The sequence below is a fragment of the Egretta garzetta genome, unplaced genomic scaffold, assembly GCF_000687185.1.
Source record: "Egretta garzetta isolate BGI_Z169 unplaced genomic scaffold, ASM68718v1 scaffold397, whole genome shotgun sequence".
Classification (NCBI taxonomy): domain Eukaryota; kingdom Metazoa; phylum Chordata; class Aves; order Pelecaniformes; family Ardeidae; genus Egretta; species Egretta garzetta.
The window spans coordinates 3,089,348-3,099,372 of record NW_009260493.1 but is presented as its reverse complement, the minus strand read 5'-3'; the positions used below and the strand labels follow the sequence as shown (position 1 = coordinate 3,099,372).

General features: G+C 36.9%; 1 protein-coding gene across 9 annotated transcripts in view; it reads left to right on the top strand.

The window, feature by feature from the left end:
* SERAC1 (serine active site containing 1) overlaps window positions 1-10,025 on the top strand; it is a 30,868-nt gene that overhangs the window by 273 nt on the left and 20,570 nt on the right. For 5 of the 9 annotated variants that reach the window (XM_035899780.1, XM_035899776.1, XM_035899782.1 and 2 more), the window contains exons 1-8: window positions 29-115; window positions 2,468-2,559; window positions 3,239-3,373; window positions 4,049-4,085; window positions 4,401-4,537; window positions 6,173-6,262; window positions 7,130-7,261; window positions 9,299-9,420. In XM_035899780.1, the coding sequence (XP_035755673.1) occupies window positions 2,469-2,559; window positions 3,239-3,373; window positions 4,049-4,085; window positions 4,401-4,537; window positions 6,173-6,262; window positions 7,130-7,261; window positions 9,299-9,420 (744 nt within the window). In that variant the 5' untranslated portion in view covers window positions 29-115; window position 2,468. The other 4 variants (XM_035899778.1, XM_035899779.1, XM_035899777.1 and 1 more) reach the window with 4 other exon arrangements.

Here is a 10,025-nt window from a genome sequence, read left to right as displayed (position 1 = left end):
TTCCTGAACCAGCTGTGAAACGGTGCAAAATGCGTCCTATTTTGCATTATATTTTTATATACCTAAGCACGTTTGCTCTCAGGCCTGAACAGAGGTTCCTAGCAACAAAAAGATGGTACTTGCTTTGGCCTCTTGTGTTTGCATGTTTTGAATTCAGGGGATTGTGGCGCCTGCTACATGTTTATTGCAGTAACAGGCTGTGGTGAGGTAGAAGAATAAATGTGAATGCTGTGGTTCTGTGAATAAAGATAGTAAAGGAACTGCCATAGATTAGACAGAGAATTTGGAGGAGGGGGTGATGTCTCCAGGGGACTGATTATTAATGTCTTAACAGTGTTTCATAGTGTTATATACTCCATTAAAGTGAATGGATAAACATGACGGAAGCCAAAGAGTTGTCTGTTGTGATTGTGGCAGTGCTGGAGCAATGCTGACATTTTTCCAAAATCTCCGAAACACCAGCAAGAGAATAGGGAAAAAAATAAAACTTTGGGGGAAACAGAAAAAGAGGAAAGACATATTAATGGAAGGAAACAAAAAAGTCCCCTTGTTTAGAAATTGAGTCCCCTTTGAGAAATTGAACACTGACATTAAGAGCAATATAATGTCTTTTTTTTGGTCTGTAGAGATAACCTTAAATTGAAGGAGAATATCAGGGGCTCCCATATTTCAGGATGAGATTTACACACATGTCATTTTATCATTTTAAGTTAATTGTCATTGTGGTGGTACAGACTTAATTTGACATTTAACAAGGATACCTATGTTTCCAACGTAATAATTTCTTAAATGTATGATAGGCAGTGGCGTGGTTTTAAATATGTTTAAACAGATTAACTTAATTCAGTATTTCAGTCAGCATAAGTGTATCAGTGCAGACACTAAAATTTCACCTGTCATAAAATACGAATTTCGTGTTACTTCTGCAGTGTGTGCAGCAACAGATTTTTGTGTATTTTGTTTAATATTCTTTGTGGATTTTGACATAATTCTTGCTCTAAAAATACTACATGTTCTATCTGTTAAGACTTGAGATTAAGTCTTCAGCAGAAGTAACGTACAAAATCTGATTGTTGTAGGTTGTCAAAGCCAATTTGTATATTTTCCTAACTTTAGGTAAGTTTTTCCTATATAAATCAAGTGTAAAGGCAGTAACATTTGCTGATACCTAAAATGGTAAATATATGTGAGTGTTAGAAACAGGAATTGGTGCTTTTGCCTGGCCTAAATGGCCTTGGTTTTCAGTGCTTGACTAGCATAAGTATACTTTCTTTGAACTCATTGTGCAGCCTTGATCAGTGGGCTAAAGAGCAGGGCTCCTTTACCATCCACTGTGAATAGTCCCACTTGTTCAAAGAGGCAAGGTAATATCTACAATGTGTAAGGAAATTGCAGTGTGCTTGTCTTAACTCATTTTGCTAGTTGTAAAATGGCGAAAGTTCAGTGTTTTGCATCATAGGTAGGTCAGAAGGATAGACCCTTTCGTATTTCTGAAGCACTCAGATACTACCTTCATGAAGACTGTATTACTGTCAAGAAGATTCATGCTTGCATTGGGTTGCTTCTGCATTCAGAAGTTTGGTAATTCTAAACTAAGTTAGGTGCGTTTATTTGTGAGTAATTGAAAAAAAATTCTGTACTGCTTAGTTTGATTGCGGCGTTCAGTGAATGCAGTGCAATTAGTCTGTCAGTATTCTGTTTCTCTATAGTGTTGAATTGCTAAGGTCTTAATTTTAGAAAAGGTTCTCCTCCTCTTCGTGGGTATAGCTAGGTTTTCATTCTTTTGCATGGGTAAGAATTTTTCTAGAATGAAATGCGTTCTCTATATTTTACCTCTAAGCATGTCCTGTGAGTTTCATAAGCCTGTGGAGCCAGAGCGTTTTAGAACCAATACTTATTTTTATTAACTGTAGAGTTTTACATTCTTGAAGTATTAGTCTGATTTGCCCTTTAAAGGCAAAAAATACGTCGTAGTCCTTGGAGACTCATTACTCAAAAAGTAACAAAAGACTTGCTTGCTAACACAATCTTATGAACTTTAAAAGCAGTTGGTTACTGAGTGATATTAAAGCCCATGTCATATTGAGTAATATCTTGATGGACATCTGACTATATCTTGGTATTTAAGGGAAAGGTACTAAGGAGAAAAGGAGACTTACTAAAAGCACAGAAGTTAATTGGAGATACATACTCACTAAAATCAACAGTAATGAATAATTGAATGAAAAACTGCTTTAAACTTTTCTTGTAATTGAAATGCAGCCTATTAGATTTATAGACTTCTTTAATTAGAGCATTTTATGTGGAGTAAAATAATATGGTTTATTGTGACCTTTGCTGTAAATCATGACCTTTGCTATCATGACCTTTGCTATAAAAAGACAGCTACAGGTTTTCTGCTGTAATACTCAAATCAATCATCACTTTTTCTTTTTTCTTTCTTTTTTTTTTTTTTCCTAATATACAGAATGTCAGTGGCTGCTTACTGTATATTTTGCTATAGGCAAATAGGAACTTCTGGTCCAGCCACAAAAACACACCTACCATGGAATGATATCAGTAAGTACAGTCCTATGTGTATTGATATGAGGTGTTAATAAAAAGGCAAAATCTGTGTTGGTATGATGCTATGCATAATTAAATGATACAGAAGATCTAAATCCCTGAATACTTTGTGATCAAAAGCTTGTATTTGCCTAAAGCGGATATCTGCTTCTGACTTTGCTTGCATAGAGATATGTAAAATGACACCAGCAGATTATTTGGGATTAGAACACAAAATGAGGGTCTCCCCACAGATACAATCTCATTAAACTATCTTAAACTCTATTTTGTGTCTGGTTTTTTTTTTTTTAACCTCTAGAGCCTTTTTTTTTTTTTTTGTCGTCATCCCCTCCCTTCCCCCCCACTGTGGGCTACGGGAGAGTGAGGGAGCAGCCGTGTGGTGTTCAGCTGCCTGCTGGGTTAAACTACAAAAGCCATAAAACAATTACATCCATAAAGTTTGAATAAAGTTTGGTTCTATTGTTTCTTCCTTCTTATCTACTGGTATTAACTCTGCAGTCTTCCCTGCTTAGTCTCTGTTTTCTTTGGTGCCTCCGGTATAGAATGACAATTCTTAGAATGACAATTCTTAGAATTCCAAAGTTTATTTCTGAGCATTAAAAGATAGGATATTTCCATTTCTGCTCTACAGGAAGCATTGCATTTTTTTCACCTTTTCAACCTTCTCTACCAGTTATTTCTTCAACATGTAACTGTCGCTTGTCTGCATGCCAAAATTCTTATGGTCTTGCAAAGACAGAACCTGGTGGCAGCGGTTGTGGAGCAAATCTCCTAATTCATGCTGAGGAAAAGAAATTATTGATGATAGGTGAGATGCATTCCATTGGGTTTGCTGCTACTGGTAATAATAGAGTTCTTCTATATTGAGATCCTTACATCTAGATAATCAGCTCACCTTTGTCCAGAAAAAATAGCTCAAATTTGACAGGAATCCTTAGACTCAAAAGGGAAATTGTTGCAAGTGGCATGTGTTTATTCAGCTATTTGCTTTATAAACTAGATTCGGTGGAATTATTTTAAAAATATTTTTACTAGGGAGTTTCTGCAGGACTTTTCAAGGAACGTATATACTCTTGTTTGTATTCATATAAGATGAAGAAATATCCACGCCATGGAAGAAAAAGTGAGCTCCTTAAAATAAACTGGAGTTCCAAATGAATGGTAGTGATGCAGGCAGAGAAAGTTTACTGTTGATTCTTGCAGCTGAGTAATGAATGTAAATGATAGATAGCAATACTCAAAGTAAATAGCACTGGCAGGATATGCATTTTATCATCTTGCTTAGGAGAGCAGGAAATTCTAACCAAGTAATGTATTCTGTGTTTGTAAATTTAGGTAATGATTCTGAAAGCCGGAGAGCTGTAGAAAAATTTTTAAAAGCTTACTCTTAATGGCTGAAAGTCTTACTATCTGGTAACCAAATGCTATGTTTATATTGAGGTGATGCACACAACTTTGACGTGAATTTTTTCATTTTTTCAAGGAAAAATTGCAAAGGTAACTGGATCGCTTGTACTAGGGTAAGTTGTAACTGACAAGCATAGGTGTAAATTACGTATACAGTTAAAATTTTAATTCATGTATCTTTCAAAAAAAGTGACAATATTAGGGGACATTTAGACATGATAGAATATAGTTTAGAAGCATATTTACTCATAGTTATTACTTACTTTAAGTTTTTTAGAGTCTTTTCTCTACTTTGTTAAATTAAAATAATCTGCAGAGTATTATATATTTGATAAAATCTGGATGATTGATACCAAAATGATTGTTAACATATTTTTACTGTAATTTTTAAAAATTAATATTCATATACAGTTTTCTTTTATTTAAAGAGGTTTTGTATTCATTACATATGAAGTCCTGTCCTTAAAGAAGTTACTGCAAATCGATACTCAAGCTATAAATCAAGAAAAACTTAAATCCTATGTATACGTACGTACAACTTCTCTAAATCCGAGTGAATATCAAGGTAAGATGCATAATTGTTTGGATTCTAAAAATAAAATTTTAAGAGAATAGAATGTTTCTGGAAGTCACCCTTATATGAGGAAAGATATGTCACTCAATGTATTTTAAGCTGGTGGCTGTTTTTTTAAGACAGTTCTATACATACAGTTCTCTATGTACGAGATAATTTTACATTTAGGTCCATATTTTCCTGGTTTCAGCTGAGATAGAGTTGATTTTCTTCCTAGTAGCTGGCATAGCGCTGTGTTTTGAATTTAGTATGAGAGTAATGTTGATAACACCCTGATGTTTTAGTTGTTGCTAAGTAGTGCTTACACCAGTCAAGGACTTTTCAGCTTTCCCTGCTTTGCCAGGGGCACAAGAAGCTGGGAGGGGGCACAGCCAGGACAGCTGACCCCAACTGGCCAAAGGGCTATTCTGTACCATATGATATCATGCTCAGTATGTAAACTGGGGGGAGTTGGCTGGGGGCAGCGATTGCTGCTCAGAACTGGGCATCGGTCAGCAGGTGGTGAGCAATTGCATTGTGCATCACTTGTTTTGTATATTCTTTTTATTATTATTCTCTGTTATTAAACTGTCTTTATCTTAACCCATGGGTATTACTTTTTTCTGATTCTCTCCCCTATCCCACTGGGGAAGGGGGGAAGCAAGCAAATGGCTGTGTGGTGTTCAGCTGCCTGCTGGGTTAAACCACAACACGTGTATATGTGTGTATGTATACATTTCATGTATATAACATAGAATCATAGAATACCAGGTTGGACGGGACCTCAAGGGCCATCTGGTCCAACCTTTCTTGGCAAAAACATGGTCTACACAAGATGGCCCGGCACCCTGTCCAGCTGAATCTTAAAAGTGTCCAATGTTTGGGAATCCACCGCTTCCTTGGTGAGGTTATTCCAATGGCTGATTGTTCTCACTATGAAAAATTTTCCTCTTGTGTCCAGTTGGAATCTTCCCAGGAGTAACTTGTACACATTACTCCGCGTCTTTTCTGTTTGACTCTTTTTACAAAGTCTCCATCTTCTTTGTAGCCACCCTTTAAATACTGGAATGTGGTGATAAGGTCTCCCCTAAGCCTTCTTTTTTCAAGGCTGAATAAACACACTTCTCTCAGCCTTTCCTCATATGGCAGGCTTCCCAGACCTTTCATCATCTTGGTGGCCCTTCTCTGGACCCTCTCTAGCCTGTCCACGTCTTTTTTTGTATAGTGAGGACCAAAACTGAACACAATATTCCAGGTGTGGCCTGACAAGTGCCAAGTGGGATAATGACTTCTTTATCTCTGCTGGTGATGCCCTTGTTGATGTGATCCATCACCCTGTTGGCTTTCTTTGCTGCAGCAGCACACTGTTAGCTCATATTGAGCTGCTTGTCCACCAGGACCCCCAGAACCCCTTCCACAGATCTGCTCCCCAGCTGGGTAGTTCTTTATCTCTGCTGGTGATGCCCTTGTTGATGCGATCCATCACCCTGTTGGCTTTCTGTGCTGCACTCCTGGATTATGTTTTCCCAGGTGCAAGACCTTACATTTGTCTTCTATACACACACACACACACATATATATATGTAGGAGAAATAATTTAATAGAACTGTCTTTCAGACTTCCACTAATCTCAAAATCCTCTCACAGGGATCACATACCAAGCCAGAAAAGAAATTCATAAAGCTGTGAGGAAAATTCTAGAAACAGAAGCTAAAATTTTCCGGAGGCCTTTTAGCGGTAGGTATTGAAAGCATGGCTTTATCTATGACTATGATTTTTGAATAGTAAAACATAAGCCTTTTAGAAAGCAAAATAATTTTTCTTGCAAGCTTAACATGTTCTTTTGCATTTGAAATGGTGGTAATATTACTGTAATTTTCTGTATTAATGCAGATTATTAATATCTTTTCTATGTATTAAAAACATTCCTTTCCTTAAAGTAAATGAAAGTGATGGTTAAAAGAGATTTGAGATTTTTTTTTTCCTGTTTCAGAAGAGAATTGAAGCTTAAGATACCAGGTTGATATCTGATACCAGTTTTGTGTACAAAAGGTGTTTGGGGGACAAAATACTCTCAAAGTTCCATTTTAGAGAAGTATGTAACAGTGTGTCACTGCTTTTTAGAGTAATTTAAAATAAGAAATTTGATTCATAGAAGAAACTGTGCTCGTGAGGCATACTATCTGTTCTCATTTAACTGTCTGTTAAATGGTTATAACAACATGTACTTCCACTGTGGTGCTATGAAATTAATTGTTCAAGGTCAGAGCCTCAGGAGTTGGTAATCATTTCCAGCTCCTGCTGGAAGCTGGCAATTCTGGTCGGTAAGTGCCAACCTATGTCTAACATATATTTGAAACACTAACTTTGTGCCACTAAAATGAATCAAAACCATCCTATTGATTTAAGGATCAGCATTTTACTAATGCCATTCTGTCATTGTTTATTGTACTAACTCAATATTAAAACATTACATTTTAAATTACTGTTAACGACTAATATTCAAATATTAAACTGATTTTTTTTTTTACTCAACAAATAGAAATATGACTGCTAAAATGCTCATTAATAATAACTTGGCTTTTATTTGTTTCCTGGTGAAAGAACAATTCAGTACATTTGATGGAGAAGATCATGAATGTGCCTTATGGCTCCTCTTAAAGAGAAGTCAGTCAGAAGACAAAGAGGTCCGACTGCAGGCTGTACAAGACCTGGCAAAGAACAGTCACTGGCATGGTAACATATGCTGATGTAGCCTAATTCATCCCAGAAATGTGACAAAGTCTCAGTTAGCTGTTGCAAGTCTGCTACCAACATGAAAAAAGACTAGTAGTTGCAAGGAATGTAAATATGCTCTGAAATTTGGTCTGAAATGTGGGGGGTTTATTTACATTTCAAGTAATTCCTCCTTCCTAATGCTCTGATACAGAGTGTGTATCTGCAGCGCAGGCCTCTCTCTGTTTCTCCACCAGAGTATCGCAGCCACCGCTGTGGTGTGGGAGAACAATTCTTCTTCATTAGTTCCTTAGCTTTTCTGTTGGAACTGCTAACAAGGTCACTAATTCTGGCAGTGACTTTTACAAGGCTCTGTAGGGGAGTGGGTTTAAGGACATGGTTCAGTTAATAAAAATTGGTTAGGACCTAATGGGTAGTAATGACAAACTAGAGGTAGAGGACTTGTATGTACAAGCATTATTTGTAAGCCATTTTCCATCCTAGTTATTATTATTTGGTAATAATAAGTCCTCCCTGTTCCTCTAGCAGTGAATATCCTTGAAACCCCAAGTAAAGGGGGAGGGGGCTCTATACATGTGTCCTCCTCCCCCTTCCATCACCAGCCCATATAAACTAGGTGACACTCTAATCTCGACTCTCGTTATTCTGGTAATCCAGTCAGTTGAGGACCTTTCACTCTTCCAGTATATTTCCACGCCATGGGATTTATCTTGTTTCAGATTGCCTCTATAAAATTCTAATTACCCCAAGCAGTTTACATCAAAAAGCTGGAGTGTTGGAAAACATTTGAAAGCTAGGCTGTACCAAAACTGAAGCTATGTGTACTGGTTTAGTATAACCATCTCATGTTCATAGGAGGATACTGTTAGCAGGTGATTTTAGTGCACAAGATGGCCAATACTTGGGGATGTAGTTGCTTTCTCTTACCTACTTTTCTATGCAGTGCTCATTGCTGTAGTATTTGGATGTTTTGCAAACACTAATTATTCTTACCAACTACCTCATGAGGGAAGTGGGTTTTTTTTTTTTTTTAACCTGATATTCCAAAACTGAGTCCAAGGAAGACTGAAAACATGTTCTAACTTTTCACAGCTAGGACTAAATTGTTCAGCATACCTGATACCATAAATACAGTATTCTGCTTGTCCAAAGCACTGCTTCAGTGACTTCAGTTTGCAGATATAAGTGATCTGCACCAAAAGAAGATAGATGGTTAATCTATGACTGTTTGTGAAAAGTATATTTTAGATGGCTTGTCAGTTTTGCTGTAGAATTGTATAACAGTAACAAGGATAGAAATTGATTTTTATAGAATAAGTGTTGATCCACTTTATATTTTCTTTTTCTTCAGTTTGCCACTTAATTTCAGTATGTAATTTTCAATTTCTCCAGCTATAAAGTAAGTAGGTTTTTGAAAGGAACAGTAGTTACTGTTTAAGTCTGGTTTTCCTTCAGTAGGGTAACTGAAAGTCTTGTATCTTCAGTAAGAAAGCGTTACTTAAAACTGTACTTTGGTGCTCTCCTGCCTTTTCTGAGGTTCGGATTTTGTGACTTCAACAGTTTTTTTGAAACATAGCTTTTGTATCATTTAAAATCAGGTGTCTGTGTCTTGGCAGCATTTGGATTTAAGGCTCTGGTTTTTAATACTGTATGCAGAAGAAAACATGCGTATGCTTTCCAAATTTTAGCTCAAGCCTGGGGGATTAAGCTTGGGTTTGTAGTCCTTGTACTCTTTTCACAATGGCAATTCTGAATGCTTGCTTTTGCTTGTGTTCAACTTCTGTCTGAGGACCTTTATCAAACCGACCTATACTGAACAATTAGTGCCCAGGTGTCTTCAGTATAGCACTGATCTAACGGCTGTAATATTTGTCTTTTGGAATTTGTGATTATGAAATCAGAGCTTATTTATGTAGATTGTGGAGAAGTGATTCCCTTTTCAGGTATATTAATAAAGTAGATCAGAAACTACATTTAAAACCAAATGAAATACTTAAGGTTAGTTTTAACCCTAACACTGAAGTTCTTGTACTACAGATTACCAGTATGGTACAGTTGCCCAAACCTGTGATCAAAGGACTGCAATAGGTTTGGCTCGATCCAAAGATATCGACCTTCGCTTTTTTCTGCCTCCACCACCACTGCCAAAAATAAAGAATGTAAGTAAATGAAAAGTAGGTATTGGATAACTTGCTTGTTTGTTTTTAGTGCTTTTGTTGTTGGTTACCATACTAAAGTGGAGTTGTTCTGAAGTAACCAAGAAGTAGTAAAATTAAGACCAAAATACGAAACTACAATACAGTGATATACCCCTGGGGTATATCTGCGTTAGTGAATGGCATGATGGAAAGAAGTAAGGATAGGGGGTTGATCGGTTATTGTTCTCAGATGGTATGTCCACATTACACATTTACTAGCAGTGAAGTTTGAGCCAGTTACCAGTCTGATGCAGGCACTGCCTGTCTGTGTGTAATAGGCAATGCAAAGTAGTCTTACATTAAGTCATCCAAGATTGCCTTTTTGGTACTGACAGAATCCTATGCATAGAGAGCACTCCTGGAGGCCTTTTCATCCTCACTGCTAGTGTGGTGCTCTAGATAGTGTTCTAGCAGACAGCTTTAACCTTCCTTGTATAAGTAGGGAAATAATTTTGAGTTCACTACATGACTCCCAAGTGCAGATACAATGCAGATTTGCTGCCTGGAAAAATTCCTTCAATGCATTGAATCACTAATGTAGACATACTCGCTGTCTATCACCAGAA